Source organism: the organism of the source record quoted next, unplaced genomic scaffold (assembly GCF_019419815.1).
Source record: "Pyrus x bretschneideri cultivar Hongxiangsu unplaced genomic scaffold, Pyrus_bretschneideri_v1 Contig19, whole genome shotgun sequence".
Classification (NCBI taxonomy): Eukaryota; Viridiplantae; Streptophyta; class Magnoliopsida; order Rosales; family Rosaceae; genus Pyrus; species Pyrus x bretschneideri.
In genome coordinates, this window is record NW_025999490.1 from 3380029 (window position 1) to 3405760 (window position 25732).

The 25732-nt window shown below is 36.0% G+C and overlaps 3 protein-coding genes and 1 pseudogene across 4 annotated transcripts; 2 read left to right on the forward strand and 2 right to left on the reverse strand.

Annotated features, from left to right (window-relative positions):
- Window positions 1-2933: 2933 nt before the first annotated feature.
- Window positions 2934-3663, reverse strand: LOC103943423. The gene has a single exon (XM_009353735.3). It carries the CDS (start codon window positions 3508-3510, stop codon window positions 3082-3084), a length of 429 nt encoding a protein of 142 aa, XP_009352010.2. The 5' UTR covers window positions 3511-3663; the 3' UTR covers window positions 2934-3081.
- Window positions 3664-9782: 6119 nt separating this feature from the next.
- LOC103943408 (pentatricopeptide repeat-containing protein At4g18975, chloroplastic) lies at window positions 9783-12718 on the forward strand. 2 transcript variants are annotated; one of them, XM_048582259.1, is made up of 8 exons: window positions 9783-9913; window positions 10352-10463; window positions 10564-10635; window positions 10768-10868; window positions 11063-11159; window positions 11287-11430; window positions 11963-12175; window positions 12323-12718. In XM_048582259.1, the coding sequence occupies exons 2-8, from the start codon at window positions 10404-10406 to the stop codon at window positions 12533-12535; spliced, it is 900 nt and encodes a 299-aa protein (XP_048438216.1). In that variant the 5' UTR covers window positions 9783-9913; window positions 10352-10403; the 3' UTR covers window positions 12536-12718. The 2 variants fall into 2 exon arrangements, with proteins under 2 accessions (XP_048438216.1, XP_048438218.1); XM_048582261.1 differs by lacking the exon at window positions 10352-10463 and having other exon boundaries at window positions 9834-9913.
- Window positions 12719-12865: 147 nt separating this feature from the next.
- LOC103943399 (subtilisin-like protease SBT5.6) lies at window positions 12866-19259 on the reverse strand. The gene is made up of 9 exons (XM_009353703.2): window positions 19019-19259; window positions 18715-18907; window positions 18442-18630; window positions 17860-17971; window positions 15066-15630; window positions 14773-14873; window positions 14128-14485; window positions 13753-13969; window positions 12866-13656 (listed from the first exon to the last, which is right to left on the reverse strand). Exons 1-9 carry the CDS (start codon window positions 19088-19090, stop codon window positions 13118-13120), a joined length of 2346 nt encoding a protein of 781 aa, XP_009351978.2. The 5' UTR covers window positions 19091-19259; the 3' UTR covers window positions 12866-13117.
- Window positions 19260-23847: 4588 nt separating this feature from the next.
- On the forward strand, window positions 23848-25138 carry LOC103943389 (annotated as a pseudogene).
- The last annotated feature ends 594 nt before the right edge of the window (window positions 25139-25732 follow it).

The window sequence follows — 25732 nt, forward strand, 5'->3', positions numbered from 1 at the left end:
TATTCTCAATATAAGGCTATAAGATGATTAATTTGAAGTTTTAAAATTGAGAGAGCGAAAATCGTTACTTTATGCATGTTAGATCGTTGAGACTCGTAGTAATGGAGTAGTGTGATAGAAAATAATCATTTTAATATGATAGCGACCAAATAATAAAACAACACGGTGGGATGCTGTTCTTTAGAGGTATGGACTGCAGGGGGGTCCTATAGGTGGGGAACAAGCTGAGAACAAACACTGTGATGACCATGGTGGGGGTGTTGCTCTACTTTTATGTTAGATTTTTTAGGTTTTGTGGAACTTGGCTGAACCAGGGGGGCCACTGCCCCCCAATGAAAAATGTGGTACTAAAATTGATTCTTAAAAGTGGCTTTACTCACATGATCATGATCAGAAGCTCCACTATGTGAGAAAAGTTAAATAAATACAAATTGGATTATTAAGTAGTAAAAGAATTACGGTATATGCATGTGAACAAATGTGAAAGGGTCTGAAAATATTACCTGTTGAGAATAAATTTACAAGATAATTTGTGTACTTAATACATTTACTAAATAGCTTTATCATCTAACAGTTATACATGATAATTTATTTTTCTAATTATATACTAGCATTTGTCTACATATTTTATGTGTATGGACACATTTTTTTGAAAATGAGAAGAGAGGGAAAGAGAGAATGTGGGGGGAGTGGAGGTTTTTGTTTTTAGTTTTTTTTTTTTTTAATTTTTGAGTTTTAATATTGGAGATATTTTAACATCACCTGTAGGTGAGGTTTCAATAAAAAAAAAAGTAAATTTTGGACCTGTGAAATTACATTATTGCCCATCATTTTTTTGTGTGATAGAAGACTAAGTTATCTTTTTACCGTCTTTTGACTGACAAAGAGGATTTCATTAATTGGCAGAGTGTCACATCCCCGCCCGGGGCGGATCACTTCCCGGGCCCGCTCCACCACCTAGCACGATATTGTCCGCTTTGGGCTTACCATTCCCTCACGGTTTTGTTTTTGGGAACTCACGAGCAACTTCCCAGTGGGTCACCCATCATGGGATTGCTCTAGCCCCTTTCTCGCTTAACTTCGGAGTTCCTACGGAACCCGAAGCCAGTGAGCTCCCAAAAGGCCTCGTGCTAGGTAGGGATGAGAATCTACATATAAGGATCACTCCCCTGGACGATGTGGGATGTCACAATCCACCCCCCTTAGGGGCCCGACGTCCTCGTCGGCACACTCGCGACCAGGGTTAGGCTCTGATACCAAATTGTCACATCCCAGCCCGGGGCGGATCACTTCCCGGGCCCACTCCACCACCTAGCACGATATTGTCCGCTTTGGGCTTACCATTCCCTCACGGTTTTGTTTTTGGGAACTCACGAGCAACTTCCCAGTGGGTCACCCATCATGGGATTACTCTAGCCTCCTTCTCGCTTAACTTCGGAGTTCCGATGGAACCCGAAGCCAGTGAGCTCCCAAAAGGCCTCGTGCTAGGTAGGAATGAGAATATACATTTAAGGATCACTCCCCTGGACGATGTGGGATGTCACACAGAGATTATTAAATAATGAATGCCGGTCCCATCAAAATTACCAATGTGAAGGAAAAAGTAGAAGATAAATTTTTTTGATGGATTATGTGAATAATAATGTGATTTAAGGGCCATGTCTTTTGTTTTTGGATAGTACCATTCATATTCTCTTTTTCATTTTTATACACTCTGGTTATTTTTTGTCTATTAATAATTTTCAATTTATTCATTCTAACGGTTAAAAATTAAAAAAAAAATCTAAAAAGTAAAAGATAGATATATCCCCCCCCCTCTCTCCCAGGGGGTGCTTTTCAATTTTGTTTTTTTTTTTTCTCTACTAAAATGCAATGACTATGACTTCTTGTTATTGGTATGAAAAATCCCTCTTTCTAAGTTTTTCACTTTTGTTTTGTTTTTTTTTTTTTTTTTTCCTACTAAAATGCAATGACTATGACTTCTTGTTATTGGTAGGAAAAATCCCTCTATCTAGACATATATCCACTTGAGTGACTAGATAACACGTGTTCAAGTCATGGTGTTATTTTCATTGTGAAGGCAATGACTGACTTTAACCTTTGTAGCGCGCTTTTATAATGTGTATTTTAATTAGTCAATTGTGTTAACAAATTATAGGATGGGAATAAGTCAATCACTCTGTTCACATTTTTTTTTTTTAAGGAAAACTAATGAAAATAGCTTGAAAATTTTGAGTTTTAACGATAAGGACAAAATAAAGGGTAAAGTGAATAGTACCATAATTGACTTTTTAGTGTGTAAATGTGATTTTTCCTTAAATGAACAGTACCATGAGTTTTTTGTTAAGGTTTCATTTTTTTTATACAAACGATTATTGTAGATGAAAATCACACATGGCGAAGCCACTAAGAGATCATAGGGGTTCGGGTCCATTCTGACTACAGTGCGACATGAGGAAGAAGGTTGATTATTCCTCGTGAATATTGTACAAACTCGACCATTTCACAGTATTGTTTAACTGTTTCGAATATCAGCACACGCTTTAGAATATGATCACATACCTTTCAGCTGCCGAAATTTGTCGCATACAGTGTTAGTCATACGAGTTTATAAGACTTTGGTTCGTTAGAATGCCAAGAAATACTCAAATTTAATCACATTTCCAAATAAAAAAGAAGTTAAACACAAACTAATTAAGAAAGAACAAACCCAGGACTCATCGTAACAATAACGGAATTTTTTGTTTACGGAGACTCTATAGAAAATGAGAAACACAAACTTGTTTTAGTTTTTCACACACTCTTGTTTGATAATGTTTATTATTCGTTTGATTTAATCAATCTAACAACTAGAAATAAAAAAAAACATGTAAAAAACTAAAAAGAGCGAAATCATATAACCAATTGACCTAACCAATATAGACAAAAGAAAATGAAAATAAAAAACATTAATTGAAAGGACCAAATAAATTAACAGTAATTGACAGGGGAAGAAACAATTTCAATTTGCTCTCCCTCTTTTTTTTTCCTTTGTATTTTTCCCATCTAAATAAAAGTAAAAATAAATAATAACTGTTAATTCTAAGCTTCCAAGAAACCAGTCATTCTGAGAATCGAATTCCGGACTCGACTCAAATCCCTTCCTTTAAGCGTCCGCCCGTTTCCTGTGCACAGGGAGAACGCCATCTTCCCGGCAATTCGCCGGCGCACGATCAGATGCGGCGGCACCATTTCTCCCCCGTCCCACTCCTCCTCCTTGTAGTAGTCTCCGTCGCTGTCGTCCTCGGAGCCGCTGAACATGTTGTTGGGGATTTTCACCGGCACAGACTTGATAATATTATTGTTGCTGTCGTTGTTGTTAATCTTCCCCATTTTCTTCTTCTTCGAGAAATTCGACTTGTCGTTTTGATGGTGACGCCGGAAATCCAAGCAGGTCTCGAAGTCGAGATTATCCACGGAGAAGATGACCTCAGATTCTTGAAACTCGTTGTCGGCCATGGCTAGATTCATAGAGCTAGAGCTGAAAGGAGGATTAACAATATTTGAGAATTTGATTGCAACGAAATATAAATGGAAGTTGGGTTTATGAGAAGCTTGGATTTTCGCAGGGTTTATATAGAGAGAGGAAGAGGAGGAAGAGAAAGAAATGAAATGGGGGAATCTAATCGTAGCGAGTACACTTTGATTGTTAATTTGTGTTGTCAGATGGCGTCACTGTTTAAGGGAAGGGCATTGAGTGCGGTCCCCGCCAGCCTTTTTTTCATTCAAATTAAATCCCTCTCCATTAATTTTTTTATTTAATAAAAAATCCAAATAATGATTTTAGATTGAATGACGATTTCGAGTCTTTTTTTTTTTTTGACTGGATGATGCTCTAAGCTACTCTAATTTATGAGAAAACAAATTCGAACTTTGATGCTCGGGAGTAAATACATTGTCCTGGCCAATCAATGTAATCCACGTTTATAATTTGACGAGTCATATATTTTCAGTTTTTTAGCCAAAATAATCTCGGAAATTGACATAACTCATCACTTTGGTCTTTGAGATTTGAAATCGATAGAAGTGATCATGATTTTGTCCACCATCAATTATTTTAGTCATTCAGTGAAAAATCTTCATTAATTAAGAACAATGACAAAAATACTATTGAAGGTGGACAAACTCAATAATCAATTATATTAATTTTAAATCTCAGAGAGCAAAGTGAGAAGTTATGTCAATCTCAGGGATTATTTTGGATAAAAAGTCTATATTTTCACCTTTCGCAATTGAAGCCTTGTAGTTTTAGTCCTTGTTGGGTATCAAAGATTGAATTGATATAGTATGTTGAAGATAGAAATAAAAAATAGTGTCTTGAAAATAAAAGATGAATTACTCATTAAATAAATTGTATCCATTAAAATTCACCACAAAATAGTAAAATGAGAAAAATAAGTTTCTTTCGTGTCTCTAAATCTCCTCGTCATACTCTCAATCTCAAAAATATTCACTTCCACCTTTAATTTACCCTGCATATTACGAGTAACCCAATCCATTCCTCTTCTAGACATCCAACAAGTCCTATGTCACGTATTTTTTTTTCTATTTAAGAACAATAGTTTAGTTTATATGTTTATCTTCAACAAAATTTAGTACGATGGTAACATATGTGAAGAGGATATATTGGCCTCTTAGAGATGTAATGTTTCTCAATTGCAACACTAAAAATATGTTATAAGAACTGAAGTTGAACTTCGTCCAAATTCCAAAAACCAATATTATAGTGTGGCCGTTTTTTGTTACAAGACAAAGGGGTAGGGAAATAAACTGGTATCGACCTTGTCATTCACAAGGCTCGAATCTAAAATCTCTTACTTACAAGTAATGAGAAATAGCACTCAATTATAGTCTTAGTTTAATTATTGTTGTAGCCTTTCTAACTTCGTCTCTCATTCTATTACCTCACGGCTCTTCTCTTTTTCTTAGCTAATTAACTGCACATTGACTTGGTGTGTTTTTGGTTGCGGTGGGTTCCGTTTTCCACCTTCCCTTTTGGTCAAAAATTGAGTTTTTTGAATTTAAATTTGTACCCATTTGTTTCAAACACGGATGCAGGGTGCTTGGGCAACAGTGCCCGCATGGTCAATTGACAATTGGTACTGTAAAAAATCTTTTGAGACACACCTATTAATACTGGCTTAATTTTTTATTTTCTGTTGAATAAAAACAGTAAATGCAGAATGATTATTTGGCTTTGAAAGATTTTTTAGTGTGTTGGGAATATAAGAAGGAACACCATATATTATTGCACAACTGAAGTGAAACTTGAAAAAAAAAAAAAACACTACTCCCTTATGACGTGGTGTTCTGCCAATGATACGAGCACACTAAAATATCTCTCATTTGGCTTCATCGCATCTTTCACATGGTATGTAATGATGTCAATGTTTTGTGATGTGTTGAAATTTTGTGTGTGTGTGTAATGTAGTCATATCCTTATTAATTTCATAATATTACTACAATCTTTAGAATACTAATCTCGTATCTGATTATTGATTAATACAAAAGAGCGAAAATAAACTCCCATGTATAAGTCTTTAATCCCGTATCTGAATCAGTAGCAAAGTACGTTGCATTTTATGACGAGAAATAACAAATCATATTCGAATGACAATGTCTCTTTGTTTCCACTTGTTTTGGTTTTTAAGTTTCATTTCCATGAATTCAAGGAATATGTATGTGCGCGATGAATTCGATATTCGATTGTAACAAACTCGGTTGTAATGTTGTGGGTTTTACTATATATGGTTCATCATAAGGTTGTGGGGCTTATCTGGAAGTTCTTTTAAAACAATTAAAAGTGTTTTTAGAATAATCGAAAACATTTTTAATTCAAAAACACTTGAAGTACTTCATACAAGAAATACTTAATGTGCATTTTTAGAACTCATTTACATCTTACTAAGAATTGATTCCTTAAAAATACTTCCAAACCTGTAAACGTCAAGATTTACCAACCATGGAAGCAAGAACTGTAGGTGAAACATAATTGCATGAAGATCGAATGAACGTTGACGTTCAAACTCCACCAAAAATGAAATATTCTACAGGATATTATTCATAAGAAAAAAAACAAAAAAAGAAGTACACAAAATTTGAGAGAGCTAGTTGGCAAGCCGAGCCAAGTTGCTTGCAGTAATCAATCAGCTTGCGGTGACTTGTGAGATCTGTACATTCAGCAATCATTGGGTGGTTAAAGCGTCGGTGTAAAGCTACGGATCAGCCAGCTCGGCGCATCCTGCGGCTCATGCTGCGGGTCAGAGCGGGGCCCAGCCCCCGAGAGCGTTGGGTGCGGTCCACCTAATTTATCCAATTATCGCAAAATGCGGCCTTGAGCATACGACAAAAACCACTGGAAGAGGGACACGTGGTGGATGGCATCAGCCGGACAACACAGGGTACACGAGCGCGGGAATATGAATGATTGGTGCTTGAATGCCACGTTGACGCCGTTGCTTTCGTGTAATAATTAAGTGAAGCAATCTTAGGACTTCTTAAGTTTTGGTGTTGATGTTTAGGAAGCAAACAAAACCAATCAATCAAGCACTAGAGAATATGGACATTTAGGGGTTTTCCTTCGATGAAGAGTTCGTTATCATCCTTTAAATTAAGAAAATAATTTTTAACCAATATGATTCATGAGATTGTCTATTGTCAATCTTTTAGTTTTAAATTTTTTTCGCTAAATTGAAGAAACTACCAGTTCAAGAGTAAGGTTTGTTTTGACAAAAATACACCCAATTTAACGGAAATTCCTTACAAAATGACAAAATGATTGACGGTGTATAATTTCAAGGATCACTTCTATCGATTTTAAATCTAAAAAATTAATGTGAAGAGTAATCCAATCTCAGAAACAATTTTGGATAAGAAGCCTTAAGAAAATAATGAAGTTACTTTCATTTGAAGGTAAGAACACAAAGCTGAAAAATTCTTGTAGCTAGGTGAGTGTAATTAGGGTTAGATTAATGAACTAACACGCGTTATAACTTTTTTTGTTTTTGATTTTTCAGGTAAAATCACATTATATGTAAACAGTGCAGTGTTTATGCTTTCAAGTAATTAAGAATATTAAGTTCATTATGCACTCGAGGTCTGTTCAATTTTCCCTTTCCCCTCATGTAAACAAAATGTAAAATCACATCATTTAGTCTCATTCCAATTTAATTTGTAATTTTTTTTCCAGTCATGAATAAATTCGAACTTATGACCTCTTTCAGTATTGGGACGAGAAAACAACATTTACATCAAGAACCAGTTGAGTCATCAAGCTACTCATATAATTTGAACGAAAATTATTTTTCCTTTTCTGTTTAATTCTTATTGGTAAGATTTTGCAAGTGGTAATGCATTTATTTTAATTTTACATGCTAACAAAACATAGAAAAGAAGAAATAACTGTAATTTTTTTCACAAATTGGAAGTAGGGTTTGTCTTAACTACTCCTTCAAGTACAACATTGTCCATAGGGGATAAGGGAGAAAATGCTATATGAACTAATGCCAGAAGAATAAGTAAGCAAACAAGCAATAATATAATGCAGAAGTGTGCAAGTGTATGGTCCATGGGAGAGCTGGTTTTCCTTTGACCTAGTTGGATAGACGTACATATAACTCTTTTTAGTGAAAACGACTAAGCACGAGGCCTGGAATTTGAGTCTCTGGTGGTTTGGTATTGGTAGATAGATATTTTTATATGTCTGTTATACTGGATGAATAAGACTTCGATCTCATCTCTACTGATGATTTTATTTAGTCAGTGTCATCACATAATTAAGACTCGGCGACCAGTTATGAATTAATCAATTTTTTATATTATATTTGAAAGTGTTTTTAAAATGACTGAAAATGATTTTAGAACCAATCTTTCAATGAAAAACGCAAGTGAATCTTGAAAAAACACTTAAAGCGCTTCCTAGAAAAAAACATATATATAACTGGCGTTTATTTCAGAAAGCACTTCAAGTTCTTTTGGAATAAAAAATTAATTGTTTTACAAGCAATTTTAGTCATTTTAAAATCACTTCTAAATGAGCCATAAAAATTAATTTGAAACCACAATTGAAAAATTAATTAAATTATAAAGTTTCCACAGGGGTGTGTTGCTGAAGTTGTATGCATTTATCTCTATGCCTTTTGTTCGATTCTCTCGTTTTTTTGGTATCACTTGTATAGAAAAAAGATTAGATCACAATTTTCGGTCCATTTCGCAGAAAAGAACGAAAATTCAGCGATTTGAAACCCACCATAGACCCTATATGTGCTTACCTGTTGGTATACTTGTATAAAATGCTAAGTTGAAAAATAAAAAGAAAAAAAATTTCAGTGGCCTTCGTAATTATTCTTTCCTTAGAGTTATGGTAATATAGATGGATACACAAAGATATGAGGAGGTATAATAATGAACATACATTATATTTGGGTCTCACCGATATTCTACGAAACCTTATGATATAGAGTGCATGTGATGTACAGATTTTCGAAGTTAAGTACAATTTTTTTCTTTAAAAAAAAAAAAAAAAAAATCAATCGGTGGCTTTGCAACGGCAGTGCATCCTTTCAGTGGTCGAAAAGATTTGCTTAGGCACTTTAGCCTCCCTGATCATCATCGTGTAATTCACAAATGTTAGGAATCAAACTTAGAACGTACTATGTGAAATACGGGTCTGAAATCATCCAAATTACTAGGCTACCTGTGGTGACTAAATTAATAACAATTATTGCAGTTATGTTCAGCATACGTAATACTATGCTTTCACATCATATCATCCGATCTCGAAAAAAATAAGAACAAGATTTGGAGCTAGTTGTCACTAGTTTACAAAAGCACGCAAGCTAGGCTCAACTGATCATCTGAAAGTAGTTGTTTTTCATAATTTGTTTTCATTAACAATTACAGAGCACGAAATTAGTCCCCCAAAATCTGGAACTTTGAAGACCTTTTTTCTTCTAGGAATTATATTTTAATAATTCATGAAAAACATTGAAATTTTACTTCTTTGCTTTGTTTATTGGTAAAAAGAATAGATTTTTCAGCGTACCAGGAATATAATACACTAAGCCTCATAAACATAACGTTCCTGAAAATTGTGGAAAGAATGTAGTTGATGATAAAAAATAAAAAAATCCTTGGGAGTCCGCTTGTGTTGGTCAGATTAAAGCTGAAGCCACAAGAAGAGGATGGAACAACAGTACTACTTGGAACAATAATAATTCAAGATATAAGATATTGGCATAGTCAGGATCTCGCGGTGGTTACAATGGCCGGAGGGTGGTGGTGGAACAACGGAGGTAGAAGAAGGAACAGATATTCAGTTCATGTTGGTTATGAAAACCTAGATTCATGTTATTGATAAGGCTCAGAAAGCTGTGAAACGTGGAAGAATTTAGTTGTTTACACGATCGATTAGTAACTTTATACTATACAATAAATATATTTCTGTTTTTAATCTTTTAAAACTTATGTATTCCTTTTATTCTTTTATTTTTTATTTTATAGCAATAGGATAATACAAAATGTTTTGCGTTACTAATTAAGTTCTTACTCTTTGGTGGTATTACTTTTATCAAATTTTTTTTGGTTAAGAGTGCCTCTAAGAATCTTCATTAAGACATTCCCGACTCCGCTCATGTCAACATGACAACCTTTGCTAAATTATCGTAAATGCCCAACCACGTGACACCCTTAGGACGACTCCTAAGGCTCAAATGCATATACAGGCCCATACTAACATTAGCCCACAAAAATGACAAATCCAATCCACTTGGAAATGGAAGTCCCCCCTCTCTCTCTGTCCTTTTGCTTCTGCAACTTATGGCGTCCATAGCTCCTGACGCTTAAAACCCACTCGGAGATTCTTCACATCCGCAAGGTATGTATGTGCGCTCTTCTCTTTGCTTTCGATTGAACGCATGTTCATGTTTATGCTTATGCACCTAATTATTCATCTTTATCTTCAAGTTTGCTGAATTTTTCACTTCCTCTGAGCTTCGTTCTTAAAACCCACTACGAACATAATCATTAGGAAGATAGTCAGTACAAGTTTTGGTAAAGTTTTGCTGTTGTATGGCGACCCACTTGATTGTATGCTTTCATTTTTCATTACCCAACTGCGCTTTTCATGTTCACATGGTTAAAAATCTGTTCTTTGAATAAAATACCTGTTTTATTGAATGCTTATGTATTTGTTAATCCTGAATTCTGGAAAAAAAAGACTGTATTTTTATGCAGAAATTGGATAAGAAGTGTCTTTTTTTTTTTTTTTTCTTGTGAAAGTTGAATACGAAGCTCTTCAATATAATCCTTGTAGACATTGCTGGTCCATGTAAACCGCTCAAGATATTGGAAATTAGAGAAGACTAATGTTTTTGAATTCCGGATATTGTATTCGATGTCAGTTCCCCTTATTAGGAATTGATCAGGTAAACAATGAGTCCCCTTATCTATGATTTTTCGAATTCCATTCCGAGTGCTCCTTATTCTACTTGAGTGTTCAATCTAACTTCTCGGATGACTCGGTAGATGAAAACAGGTGAAGCAGCTTTATCATCGGGGTTCAGCTTCTCTAATTGCAGAACTAGTCTCTTGTGGAAGGTAACTGGGTTTGTTGCTTGCTGTCCTCGTTGTTGAGGCAAGCTAGAAAAATGTCGTACATGTACTTTACCTCTTGCTAACTTGGACGTTTTCATTTAAGAGTTTCATCACTTTTCTCTTTTTTTCTTCTAGAGAAATTCGCTACATCACGCGGTGGCTACAAGTCCATTCAATATCAAGTGCTCCTACAAGCAAAGTAGAAAGCCTCTAACTAGTTCAAAACGGGTTGAGAAGTAGGTTTGCTATCTTTCCTTGTAGTAAACATCTGATGTTTTTGTTGTTCAGTGGAATTGCTTCAAAGCACTGTTTCATCGTGCTTGATGACACTTTATTTTGATATGAATGTTTAGCTATAGCTGTTATGAACATTTATTTGGTTTTAGGCTGTCTTAGTGCTTTAAAAAGATGTACTTTGCATGAAATGTAGGAAAATAATCAAGAAGGCGGGAAAGAAAGAGCACCACTTATGGCAAAGAAAAGATTCAGCCGGGTCTGGGCAAAAGGCACTCAATCTCGTTAGAATTGTTAGTCTTTCTTCCGTTTCTTGAGTGTCATGTTTTTGCTTTTGCTCTTTCAAGCTTTATAAGTTTCTGAAACTATGATTTGGATCCTCTTTCTACTCTGTTTTCTTCATTAACATTAAGAATACAGGTTTCGAGTCTTCCTAATGAGAAAGAGACCATTTTTGGAGCATTAGATAAATGGGCAGCTTGGGAGACAGAGTTCCCATTGATTGCAGCAGCTAAGGCCTTGATAATCCTAAGGAAGAGGAGTCAATGGGTGCGCGTAATTCAGGTATGACACTTGCAGACTATACTTCAGATTATGTAGAATTTATACTGATTACTTTAGGCGCAACCTGAACCTAATGACCACCATTATCAAATTGCTTTCTAGATAATTAAAGCTTAGATGGATAAACAAGTGGAAATTTCACTTTTGAATTTTTTTTTTCAAATGCCATTGAATGTGACATACAAATTAGCTTGGTTTAATATGAGACCTACGTGATTCCTTTATAGGATAGCTCCATTTGGAATACACCTTAGCTTGGATCGCTCTGAGAACTAAATGCTTAAAAGCATAAATCTGCAAAAGTCCGCTTGACACGAAACTATAGATCATGATTTAACTTAGAGATATTCTTCAAGGTGGCTTTATGTGATTAATTTTGCCCATTTAAGCCTAAATTAACCGTACAAAACCAGCTGTGTTAGTTGTTGGATCGCCTCATTTTTTAAAGTACAGAAAATGCCTTCTGCTCTAGCTATGTGACAGTGAAAATTGCTGGTTGTATTAAGAGTGGCTAATCCATAGTGGTGGTTAGGTGGCAAAGTGGATGCTGAGCAAAGGCCAAGGAGCAACAATGGGAACGTATGACACCCTATTGCTGGCATTTGATATGGATCAGAGGGTGGATGAGGCTGAATCATTGTGGAACATGATTCTGCACACGCATACGCGCTCCATCTCTAGGCGGCTGTTTTCTAGGATGATCTCTCTGTATCATCATCATGACATGCAAAGCAAGATAATAGAGGTAATTCGACAATACCGTGCCTCTAGCACTTTGGCATTTCCTGAGAAATTCGACAATATTGTACTGTGTTCTGTATCTGATGTCTGCGTTAAAGGTGAATAAGATTTCATCTTGGTGCTAAGATTTAAATCTCTCCTAAAAATTCAGGTATTCGCAGACATGGAGGAGCTGGGTGTAAGACCAGATGAAGATACTGTCAGGAGAGTGGCACGCGCTTTTCAGGAACTAGGGCAAGAAGAGAACAAAAAACTTTTCTTAAGAAGATATCAGTGTAAATGGAAGTACATTCACTTTAAGGGTGAAAGAGTTAAAGTGAGGAGAACTAATGCATGGAATGAAGATGACAACTTAGGCAACTAAAATTGGACTTGCTGGGATGCACAATCTGATCCTGACATCTGTTTTCCCGTTCTCCATTTTTAACCCATAGATGAAGATATGTACAGATATAGGGTAAGATTCAATGCTACGTACTTGCTAAAGACAGTACTCAGTTGTACAATCTGATGGATTCGGTATGCAGATCATCTTAAATTTTTTGGATCTGGGTTCTCTATAGTAGTAGATTATCTTCTTTTAAATGCAGTAAATTGTTTGCAAATAGGTCATTTCCATTGTAGCTGATGAGCGCAAACCGCCAATGCAGCTGATACCTTTCTTTGCAGTTTGACAGTGTTTGCTTCGATCATGTACTCAGAATCACGATTGTTACTGAAGTTCTTCATTCTTTAAAGTTTGCAGATGGTAATACTTTCTTATTTTTCCATCTAAAAAAAAGATGAAATAGGTTTACGACTCCACAGAATAATATTATGCCCAATCCTTTTGCTCCGGCAACCCCTTCAAGTACTGCAATGTAAGAGTCCTCCTATCTCTATTTCTTTGTTCCTATGGTTTGGAATGACATCGAAATCTAAAAGAAATTAAAATGGTGACGAGTTCTTATGCTAACGACACTGCAATAGGACTCCTCACAGTATACAACCCATCAGTCCATGTGTACCACCCAAAGACGTACTCATCTTTGCTGTGCTTACTAAGCACCTCTCTTCTTGCTTTAACTGTTATGGTGAAGCTCTTCTTCTGCCCGACATGATCGAAGAACAATATGCTCGGGGATGCCTTAACGGAGATTCCCAAAGGTGGTTTGGCGGTAAAGAAGTAAATGCTTTTGCTGTTGCCGACGTTTGTGACTGTCCTCTTGATGATCATTGCGTCCTTAAGTTTGGGGACTGCAATGGAAGGGTAGTTCAAGTTGATTGCTGCCGGCGGTGATGTTGGACACTTGAACGTTGGGTCGAAGTCCTTGGCACCTCCTATGCTGCAAATGTACTGAAGATAGTCTTTGTATGAAGCATCATAGACAAGGCCGGGGTCTGCTGCCTTTGTGGGACGAAAGTGGCCAGCCCCATATGCAAAGGGAGTAGCAACACTTCCTGATTCATCATTCAATGGCAAACCCAAGTTGTTCATTATTCCAGCTGCAAGGCAAACAACAAAAAGTTAGAGACTATCAAACAATGTACTGGCTTTAAACAAGGGGGCCCTGCCTTGAAATTTTGTGGTATTTAGTTTACCTGTGGTCATGATAGCAGATCTTATGGCAGCACCGCTCCAAGTAGGGTGGATTGCTTTGACGAGTGCTGCTGCAGCTGCTACATGAGGGCAAGACATTGAAGTTCCGGAGTATATATTATACTGAACAACTCGGCGATCTATACCCGACAACTTGGTTGGCGGATCAGCCTCAGTCCACGCTGCCAATATATTCAGCCCTGGAGCTGTGATATCCGGCTGCCAAGGTGAAGGAAGAGAGGTTTAGTTTCAAAATCATTAAATACCTAAACTTTAGTACGTAATAGTTTCTTTTAAACTGTTCCTTGCCAACATTAACAGTTGTCAGAGAGATTGCGCTAATTAGGTAACAAAAATAAATACGTCACGAAATTTACCTTGAGAAAATTAGGGTCAATGATATTGGGGCCTCTACTAGTAAATGCAGCCATGAAAGGAGCTGGCTTTCTATTCAACACAGTCCTTGCTGGTATAATAGTAGCCGTTGGAATTTTGGTAGAGTTGATGTATTGAAGAATTCTATTGGCATCTTTATAAAGCACCGAAGTGGCAGGAATAACATGAGCATCGCATGCAATTTCAACCCCATTTTCTGCACTGTTTCCTAATATAAATCCAACTCCTCCTGCCCTTTTCACTTCCATGCCTTTTACAACTCTCATCCCACTTCCTCTCATGCACAAAACTATCTTTCCCTTCACCTTCTCAGGTGAAAGAGAGCCTGGTAGGCATTGTCTGCAGCCACAATATTGAGTTTTTTCTACAAGTCATTATCTAATTAAAATCACTATCTAACTACTATAACATAGATTAAGTGAAGAGAGATATGCATAAATAGAACCGATTATAGACTTTGAATTATAAACAGAAACTGAGGAAATTCTAAACAGACTATAAGCCGTATATAAACCATGGTTAAGTGCCCTTTTATATGTGGTTTAGTGTCTGTCAGTTCTAATTAAGTCTTAAATCAGTTCTGATTGTGCATATTTTCTTTAAGTAAATCATAGAGTAAACGTTACCCTGCCATATCTTTGGGTACACCAGAGTTAATAACATCTGCAGCATATACTAAAGGGTACTTCTTATTCTCTTCCAGCTTGCCTGGTGTCACTGTTTCTCCCTGAATGTTAATTCAATCAAACATTTTAGAAAGTACCAAACTGTACTGCATGTCTTATAGGAAAAAAAAAAATTGCTTCCAGCGACAGTGATAATGAGAAGAAGTGCTTCCTACAAAAGTATTCCCGAAATGTGCCCTAATTCAAATGCTAACAAATCGTACTTTCCAATTATATGTAATCTTTTAAATTACCTCAATTGTGATCCCATTTCCAAGCACAACTGGCGCGATGAATGCCCGGTCGAGGCTACTAGCACCAACTGTGATGATCCATGGAGCTGAATTTACAAGAGTAGATGGGGCAGGGCCAGAGTTCCCAGCACTACATGCCACCACAATGTTCTTCTTTGTGGCATGCAATGCTCCAATAGCAATGCCATCATTGGTGTAATTTACAGGTTGGCTTAGCCCAACTGATATGCTCAGTACATCAACACCATCACCTATTGCATCATCAATGGCTGCAAGCATGTCTTCCTCAAAGCATGTGTTGCCGCCCACCTTGGAATGGCCTGGTATCGCCCAACACACTTTATATATGGCAAGGCGCGCCAATGGGGCACCACCAGAGGCGGTGCCTAGGGCAAAACCACCCAGGGCTGCGGCATTTGGAACGACTCGGCCTGCAACGGTTGAACTTGTGTGTGTGCCGTGGCCATCCATGTCACGCGGTGATCGGTAATCCTCCGAGGCATTTACTACATGGCCATAGTATTGCTCGTAACCTTTGGGGTAGTAGCGTGCTCCTATCAGCTTCCTGCGCAACAATCCATATCAAAGGTGAACTTGGGATCATTTACTTGTGAGTATAAGACTTTAAGCACAATGTTTGATTCTTACTTTGCAAGTTTCACTATAATGAATACCCAAGTTCCGCACAAGATTTTATTTATATTAGTTAGATAGTAAGAAAATAATTCTACCAATTGGGTTTTGCTCCATGTAGTAATGAGTTAACCAATGAGTTTTTAATTATGATATGTTACATGCAGCCACAGCATGTATATGTACATGTGCATGCTATATAAAAGGTAGTAGGGATTTTTCATGTAAAAGGTAGGGATGTTCTATATGTGCATGCTATGATTTACCTAATGATCTATGTGTACATAATATCATTGAATAGGAAATATATGGGTCTTGTATGGTATTGTCTCTTATTTCTCCTATAAAAGTAGTTGGGATTTTCTATTTCAAGATAAAAACTTTTCATGCAGTATGATGAGCGAGATAAGAAGGCATATACACTCACATATTTGAATACAAACCTGAATAAACAATATGTCAATCTTACTAGTACTTTAGTTGAAGACGATATAACAAAATAACTGTTGCGAACTTTGGGAAATCAAACCCAAAACATGGATTAAACATGTAATTTGGACTTCGTACATATATAAAAGTCTATTTGTAGTCTGTCTTTATTAATTTAGTTGGTACACATCAGTATAATTTGTTGTACTACTTTTATTAACCCTTATCAGAGATATGACCTATAATTTAAGTAAGCAACTTATACATTTTTTGTTATCTGTACAAATAGTAAGTGTTCAATTTCTGGTACATGCAGTAACATTTGCAGCGTGAAGCTGAAATCTCAAAGGTGAGCACTGAACACACACCACCGAGCTGCCCCATTGCAATCGTTCTCTTTCTGACAATAAGAAAAAGTTGAGAACTGTGCAACTGAATAATTGGGTTTAGGTCATTTTCCGGAAAGCAAATAGCTAGGCTGACTCCAAATGCAATGGTCACAGACAGGCCACCAAATAACGATAAGGAAGTTCACAAGACTCGAAACAAAAGAATCCAAAGCAATCAAATCAATTATTTGTTTGCAAACAAACAAGCCAGTGATCATGCGTGTTTGCTGGGTCAGAAATTCTTTTATAACTCAATTCTCAATAATCCCAAACAACTATTTATCAATTATACAAGTCAAGCGGATGCTGTCATTGAGTCTTGCTCTTTTTTTGGGTGCAGGTAATGGAGAATTGTACAACATGAACGTGCAGGCCTAAATACTGGTATCTTGATTTTTACGATAAACGTTTACCCCTTGTATATTTTGTTATATAAAATATAGGATTATATACTGTAAAATGTAGTTAATGATAAAATTCTCTATCTCTAATTCCTTGGTATCATCAAATGCAATCTCACTACGATTACATATTCCCAAAACTGACTTTTTGCAGACCCAATTTCCCCAAGATACGCAGGAACAACTTGTATGATGGAAAACTAAACCACCCCATAGTAGAAAAACTTAAAAGGAAAGTCTAAATTGAGGAGTGCAAATGAATCTACTGTTTCTTTGAACTGATTACAACTATTAATGTTTGTGTGAGCCACAAAGTAAGAAAGCCAGAATCACATCGTGCGTGCAACTCATCTTAATAATTCTCCACTCCTCTTAACAATGGTATAGCTAGTGAAACATTTTATTTGTTATTTTCAATTTCAATCCTCACATGGAACATGACCTATAAATTGTAGGATAGATAAAATTAAGAAATGGAGTTGAATTTTCTTAAGTTTGTGATCTGGAATTTGGAAGGCATGCAGGGCCATGCTGGAGGGCAATTTGCTAATGCTTTTTTAGATATTGACATCACTACGGTTCCTTCTTGGCTCATTTTATATCCCTTAGTGTGGGGTCTAGCTAGTCCCCTCTAGGGTAAGGGAGATATTTGTATGAAATTAGATGTAACTCTATCGTCACGTATATCATAGATATAGACAAAAATATACACAGTCCATTTCATATAAGTATTAGCTAGAGATAAAGATACAAAAATATTTTAGAATAAAATGCGTCCAAAGCGCAAAGCTAGCCTTATGTAATGGTATTAAATCACTTCACATGTCTTGCTAAAAATTCTAATTTGCCTCACCAACACAGTTACCCATGCCACAAAATGGCTACATATGTAATCAAAGAAAGTTGATGGAAGGAAATCAACAATTAAACTAACAAACTTACCTGTTACAGTGAGATGAATTAAAACCAGGTCCTGATTGGCAGATTCCCTTCCATGAATTTGGTACGGGCCCCATTCCTTCATCCCTAAAGCTCTTTGATTCTGGCCAGACACCTGATCATAAAATCAACAAACATCATCATCGCATGCATCCAATCATTCCCATCCCCTCCACTCAGTAGAGAATCAAACCTACAACAGGGATATCTCTTCACGTCCACAACAATTTGATAACGTGGTGAGTTATCGATACAAATTAATATACCTGAGTCAGTAACACCATATATTTTCTCTCAATCCTGACACTCACATAGTGTTGAAGATACAAAAAAAACATACTATTTGGCAGAACATTTTTCTCCATTAAGCACAAAGTGATATAATAATACCAGTGACACAACATATCTTCTCATAGAATAAATGCTCTAGACACAAAAATATACAATATATCACCAATAATACATGCATGCATCAGATTTTTACCTCCCCAGACACACAAGCAATCACATGTGAAACAGTTCAATGGACAGACAAACTAATATATGAAGTTGTTTGATAAAATTGATGTATTCTTAATTTCTTACCACTATCAAGGAGCCCAACTATGATGTCCTTGCCAAATCTGGCTTTGGATAAGAAGTCTCCTCCCATCTTGTTGTCCATCCAGTGCCTCTGTTCCTCTTCTAGTATGCCTGAAAACTCCCAAGACCTTGTGGTGTGCATAGAGTACTTTTTTGGGTGGCTAGCCCACACAGACACAACTTCTTCCAACTCTGCAGTTACCATTTAATTTCTGTAGCATTACAGAGAGAGAGAGAGAGAGAGAGAGAGAGGATGTGATTGGTTTGGTTAATTACCAGATAGTTTGGAAGCTTCGTCCTGAGTGAGGACTGCTGCAAAGCCATTGATGCTGTGCTTGTAACTGTAAAGCAAAGAAGCTCTGGCATCTTCTTCTGTTTCTTTCACAGAGAGCAAATACGAGTGATGGATGTCCTCAATTTCATGGAGTGCTTTCTCTCCCCTGTGTTCTCCAAAATACACTATGTAGACCTATAGATACATACAAACATGTATATAAGTACAAATACATGTGTCGTATATACAAGAAAAGATACAAGAAATGGAAGAAAAAATAGGTTTATCATAGCCAAAAGGAATGACCTTTTTTTGATCTGCACATGAGGCTAAGAGAGGAAGAAGGAGAAGGAGAGAGAGGATGAAAATTTTCTCCATTGGTTTTGTGCTGAGGAGTTTAGTGGATACAAATTTTGACCCGATTAACAGTGTTTATATAGAAGTTTAAGATATAAATTGAATCAAATTCTTCTTTATTTCTTATATGTCAAAATCGAGGAGGGACCTAAATACATGGTAAAAATATGATATCTGATATATGAAATTTGGTGTGCAGATGGATACGTTCCTACTAGCAGTGGACTCTTTTAGACAATTAAATTGCTATTTTTTTTTTTCAGTTACATTGAATTTTTTATTTAGTTACAGTTGATTTTTTTTTTAATTTACTTATTTTGGTTGACTGATAAAAAAAGTCGTCAGAGCTTAATTTAGATTTTACTAGTATATGCCCACACATAAAGTGTGTAAAATTTTTTACGTTTGTTTTTAAAATTGAAGGAGAGAGGAAGAAAATGAGAAATAACATTGGAGTGGGGAGAGAGGTTTGTTTATTTATTTTTTTAAAAAAAAAATTAGAGAAGATAAAATCACTTGAAGGTGAGACTTAAACAAAACAACAAGTGACATTTTACTATAGTAGTGGAAAAGAATTGAGCCCTTGCATGACGGTGTGGGTTCGAACTTATTGGTGGTTAATCTAACATCTAATCTAACAAAATCTATTGTTTCACAATTAAAAAAAAAAGAATTGTTTTGTGAAATTACCTTATTGTCCTTAACTCTTCTATTGTGATAGAAGATAAAAATGTATTTTCACCTCATTTTAATTGACAAAAAAGATTTCATTAATATGTATTTGGATTATCCTTAATTTTCTTTAACTTGATATGTTTTTTTGAACGTACTGCTCTCATTATCTTATTTATCCTGCTCCCTTTCTCACCTCTCTTCTATGTATATACTTTCTTAAATTTTCCTCTTGATTTATTTTAAAATAAAATAACAAATATCTTACCAATCTGATCGTTAATATCCATAAGTACATTGATAATTAAAAAGCATCACGTGGAAACAAAAAATATATATTATTTAACTACTGAATTCAATATAAGATAATTACACTAACATTTTCTACATTTATCACCTCATGTTTAAGAAATGGAGTAGGATTCTCTCTCTCTAAATCTCATCTCCATCACTTGCCTTCTCTCTCACTTTGAAAAAAGAAGTAACACTAACACTTCCTAGAGTTTTAATTCACTTTCACATCACTCATTTAAGAATGAATTTACCCATGTATTTAACTACTTAAATAATAAACAAAATATGGCTAAATCAGATTAATGGTTCTCGTGGTAATAAGCTATTCGCAATATTATCCATATGGTAAAATAATTAAGATTTAATCCCTCATGGTGAAAACCATTAACAAATTTAATCGAAAGTGAGATTTCCGTCAAATCTTCGTTAGATGCAAGGATAGCCACACTCATTTTTGTGTTTACCTTTGTCTTTTACTACTTCATCTCGCTATCATAAATTGAACCACTCTGTCTTCATGTTCGTGATCTAAATTCCTGAGATTGAATCCTTCCCTTCCTTTCTTATCCATCCTTCACCTTCATCATCCCCAGTTTTCACAACTCATTTCACCTTAGTCCAGAAATTCAAATTCACTATTCAGATTTAGTACAGATTCACAATTCAAAATCATATAACTTCAAATTCCATTCTTTTCAAAATGTGCTCGCACCCTTCTCCTGCTCCATCAGATTAATTTCAGTACCGAAGTCAATCCAGTTTATTAGATTCAATCTGCCTTCGTAAAATTAATCACAGCAATCTGAATAAATTTTTACTTGAAGATAATATTTCATATGTTCTAGAGTCATATGTGTCACACTTCCTGCATTTGTGAAAGCTGGTGAAGCGCAAATAATTATGTCTCAAATTTCTTTCCCTTGTAACCTGTTTATTTACTAGAAATGGAAAAAAAAAAAGGATTGGACATGTTACTTATAATTCTTTGTTTTTCAGTTATTGGGTCACATATTTCTTCATTCTTTTATGTGTTTGCATGGAAAAAAAAATCATCCCAAGTAAATATGCCATTAATTTGTTAAAAAACAAAAGAAGAATATTTCAATCATTAAATGATTTCTTCTTTTACAAACGATAGCATTAATGGATTAAATAATTAGTTGTTAGGAGAAAAATAATTGATGGGAATCAAACCCGTACTATAGTACATAAACTTGATTGCTTTTGACGGAAAAATGGAAAACTTGCGAATCATTAAATGATGAAAAAGACAAAAGAAAAACACCTGCAATCGAAGATTTAGTCTTTTTACATATGGACATATTAACTGTTCATGATGTAAGTATTGAGCTTATTATGCCCAACTATAGCAATCATAATCGATAGGAGAAGAATATTGTCTTCGTGGGTCCAAATAATATCAAGCAAAATAAGTATTGTTCATTTCACCAAAGTAAGAAATGGCAACTCACCAAGTAGAGTGCTTAGGCCCTAGAGGCAGGGTGCGGTTGGATATATAGAAGAGAGTGGGGATTGATTGGGATATCAATTGTATTTTGTGCACAAGTCTAAATTAGTACTAAAATATTTGTGGGCTTAAAAGGGTTCCCGATTTCAAACGCATGACGAAACGGCACAACTGATCATCAATTTTCCTTGTTTTTGGTTCAACCCATAAGTAACCGTTTATATCACAACATTGTCCACTTTTCTGTTGGCCCATGCTTACAACTGTATATATCCCATTTGCAATTACAGATTTATTCTCCCATGCCTCGCGTTTCTTCTTACCACCACTCGCATTGTCTTTGAACTTTTTGTTTTCCAAAATTTTCAACACATATAGGGCTTTTTGATTTGTGTGTATATATGCTGCAAGTGCAAGACTTCTAAGATTTCACTCATCTTGAAATTATTTAAGTATTTAAGGGATTGTGGGCAAGAATGCGTGCATGCATGAGAAAGACACGGTACGTCCATTTCACGAATGTCAAATGGTGGGCTGCTCTACTATGGATTGTGGTCCTTAATCTAATCAATCAGAATTTTCTTAGTTCGTTTAAAGTTAATTACCCAATGAGCTATATCATTAATTATTTTTAATAGTTTCTAATTTACTCTAATATACAACAAAATGAATTCAAATTGGATAAGAAAGCAGAAACATAGCCCTAATTATGCTAATTTCTAATTAACCATAAATATACAATGAAAAATAACAATAACAATACCATGCAATCTGAGTCTCAATCACTTGAGCAGCAGATATAAAGTTAGGCTTGTATACAATCAACTTCATCAGGAACCCTCAGCCATCTCTTTCAAGAGAACGACAACGTCGTCTGATGATCCAACGAGATATATCGTGCACTTGCCGTTCGCTTTCTTCCAACAGCACAAGAGAAGTAAAAATTGTCAGCCTCGAGCTCAAGCAAGGAAGAACTTTCATGGAGAGTGATAAATTCTATAACGCAAAAATAAAGTTAGCCTACCTCCCTCCTAAGCATGAGCAATATATAGCTCTCTTTCCTAAAGTTGACAAGGACCTTCAGGCTTCAGCCAAAGATTTCAAGATTCACTCTTCAGTCCTCCCCCAAGACCTAACACAAATGAAGGGAAGCCAGCCAACATGCATAACGAGACCGATATTTTGGCGGGTGGCTGTGGTCACACCAAAAGATGCAGAAAAATCTCAAAATTCAGTCAGATTGTGACGAAGATTATCCACAAAGAGGCAGAGTGGAGACATACGTTGCTGTTTTGTGTTTTTGTTTTGTTTTGGGTTCGGCAATGCCGAGGAGGTCGATGACACGGAGCCAAACATTTGCATCCAATTCAAACAAAAGTTTTGGTTCTTATATTTATTTTCTGAGAGGTTATACAACTTAGGACTTGCAGTGCACTATGTTTGTATGTGATCCCACCACCAACATTGCACAATTTCTAAGTGAATTGGTATTTTGTGAGTTTACTATACTTAGAGTCCAAAAGACTTCTCGTTTCTTGATTTAATGCATGAAATAAGGTTTATTTTTTTTTATTTTATTTTTATGCAAGTTGGATTGGAAATTTCGATCAGACTGGAAAAATTCGGTTTTGAATCCATAACATCTCCAATCAAAATATTTAAAAAGTCTGATAGAAATTGAAATGTATTTTAAAAATTCGAAAATTTTCAAAATCTAATCCAATTTTATACCAAATTTGCCAAACTAATAAGATCTCAATTTTTTGAGACACTCCCACGGCAACACGGCGTATCCATTTCATGCAAGTCTCGTTTGAAAAACATACTCGTCACCGGCAATAATTTGAATAAATTGATTGCACTGTCTCTTTGCATGCCAAGTAGTGTTTAAGGCCACACGTAATACTATTGGGCATGCAAATAAAGCCCAATAGCTTAAAGTTTTCTTTTGTTCTCATCACCAGCCCACAAACCTTCCCTTCGAATTGGACTTCGGTCCCCCACGTCACCAACATGGGACCCACCAACCTGCCTTCGCTCTCTTAATTCTCGTGGGACAAGAATTGTCTGTCTTGTCACGTCCGATGCTTTTCCATGTCTTTCTGTTTTGTGTGATTACGATTAAGTCACGTCAATATTTTATATTATTTTTTTTTTATAGAGATAATAAGACAAAAATTTAGTAATATAAAATATTAACGTGGCTTAATCGTGACCACACAAACAGAAGGCATCAGAAATAGGAGGGCAGACAATCCTTGTCCATTCCTATGCCCCACAAATTCGTCCATTTAAAATTTGATTCAATGATTAAAAATAAAAGATTTATTAAAAATTATAATAATTTTAACCGTTGAATCAAATTTTAAAGATCGGTGAAACTAAACTTCTCAAACATTCTTAACCGTCGATCAATCATCAGTCCCTTACAGAGCTCCAAAATGGCCAAGACGACACCGTCGCACCCAACGCTTCTCTTCCTCACCGTTCTCCTCCTGACCACAGCACAGCCCTCCCAATCCTTCTCCTACTCTCAGTACCCAACCCTCTTCTCCCTCGCCCACTCGCTCATGACGCGGGTGGCCAACCTCCGGGAGGCACGCGGCGATGTTTCGGGATCGCAGCGGGCCAGGGCCGTCGCGTCGAAGCTGGAGCGGGGGCTCGGGATGGGTGTGTCGAGGTTCACGTGGTCCGCCGGCTGGGACTATCTCAGGAACTACGCGTGGAGGGACATTCCCTATTCGGAGGTATACGGCGCCGTTGCGGACGCCAACGAGTTGCTGAGGTGGCTGGGTGACTTGACACAGAGGCAATCGGATTCCGATCGAGCCGTTTGGGTCGCGCAGAATTATCAAACTATCCTCAAGGTTTTGCAATTCGCTGCTCCGTCGGCTCCTCAAAGTGTTCTACCATTCGGTACGCACGTCTCACTTGTTACTTAAGCGGAAACACATTTTACAAAAGACTTTAACTAGAAGTACTTTTTATTATGAAGTATTTTAAAACTTTTACGTTGATCATATAATTCGTTTAGAAATGTTTTTAAAATAAATGAAAGCGTTTTTAGTGAAAATAATTTTAGAACCTATTCTTAATAAAAATAAAAGTAAATTTTGAAAAAAAAAAACATTTGAAACTTTCTGCTAAATGCATTTCAAATGCTTTTAAAATCTGAAAACATTATTTTAATTATTGAAAAAGACTTCTAAACGAGCATGTGGTTAAAAGCACTTTGATTGTTTAACTTTTCCGAAGCAATTTCAAGTAGACTCTTAAATATAGGATATAGTGTTAACGAACACACACACACGCACACACAAGTTTTATAAAGTGTGTGACAGTGTAGTACAAGTGTTCTAAAGTGTGTGACAGTGTAGTGGTGTGACAGGGAACGTTGAGAGAAATGGTGATGGCAGTGCAGAGAGAGGTGGTGGAGGGTGAGCTATTAAGGGATTGTCTTGAATTGGGCTCCAATGATTTGAACGGTGTGATTCAAATCCTCAAGGATTTGGAATCGCAATACGGTTCCACCACCCACCAAGAACTATGACTTAAGAGCTATATATATATATATATGTTTGTAGCTTGTAATTAGTATTTTCTTTTAAGCAGGGAACTTTGTTGGTTTGAAGTCACCCTTTTTTGTTATAGACAACAAAATTTTGTTTTCTTGGTTTTGTTTGTGTTTTGAATCTTTGATGGAGAGAATAGGAATGGTTTTTGTAATTTGAAACACTTTCAATCTCAGGAGAATAGTAATGCACTTGGGAAATAATTGTCACGTTTTTAATGTCCTTTAGTCCCAATAATTATGGCCCCTTAACTTAGAGGACAATGGGCTCCTTTATTTATTGCTCTTCGAAACCAATGTCAATTTAGAGATTGTTCATGTGTTTGGAACTCTTTCGTAGGAGAATTTTTTTTAGTATAATTAGAACACAGGTCGATACATCATATGTCGTATTACAAGTAGAGAAACACTTAGAAATATTTTTTTTGTTCACTTATATTATAATATGTGGTATATCAACATGTTTTGGGCACATAAGGCACGGCCCAATACACTATAATCATTATACAATCTTTTGCTTCCTAAGGCTCGTTTGGTATTTATAATTGGATTGGAGGTAGAAGTGAATAATTTTTCATTAGGAAGGGATCATAAGATGACAAGACATGAGGAAAACTCGTTTTTTCTAATTCTGCCGTTTTCAAAGGATTGGAATGGA

Excerpts from the sequence above, each read along its gene's own strand:
- LOC103943408 (XM_048582259.1), top strand. The coding sequence starts at position 10,404 with ATGTTTTTGAATTCCGGATATTGTATTCGATGTCAGTTCCCCTTATTA. Across the intron at positions 10,464-10,563 it reads CCTTATTAGGAATTGATCAG|ATGAAAACAGGTGAAGCAGC; the intron begins GTAAACAATGAG and ends ATGACTCGGTAG. Across the intron at positions 10,869-11,062 it reads AGTTCAAAACGGGTTGAGAA|GAAAATAATCAAGAAGGCGG; the intron begins GTAGGTTTGCTA and ends CATGAAATGTAG.
- LOC103943423 (XM_009353735.3), bottom strand. The coding sequence starts at position 3,510 with ATGAATCTAGCCATGGCCGACAACGAGTTTCAAGAATCTGAGGTCATC.
- LOC103943399 (XM_009353703.2), bottom strand. The coding sequence starts at position 19,090 with ATGGAGAAAATTTTCATCCTCTCTCTCCTTCTCCTTCTTCCTCTCTTA. Across the intron at positions 17,972-18,441 it reads AGTTGGGCTCCTTGATAGTG|GTGTCTGGCCAGAATCAAAG; the intron begins GTAAGAAATTAA and ends TTTTATGATCAG. Across the intron at positions 13,970-14,127 it reads TTGACCCTAATTTTCTCAAG|CCGGATATCACAGCTCCAGG; the intron begins GTAAATTTCGTG and ends TCACCTTGGCAG.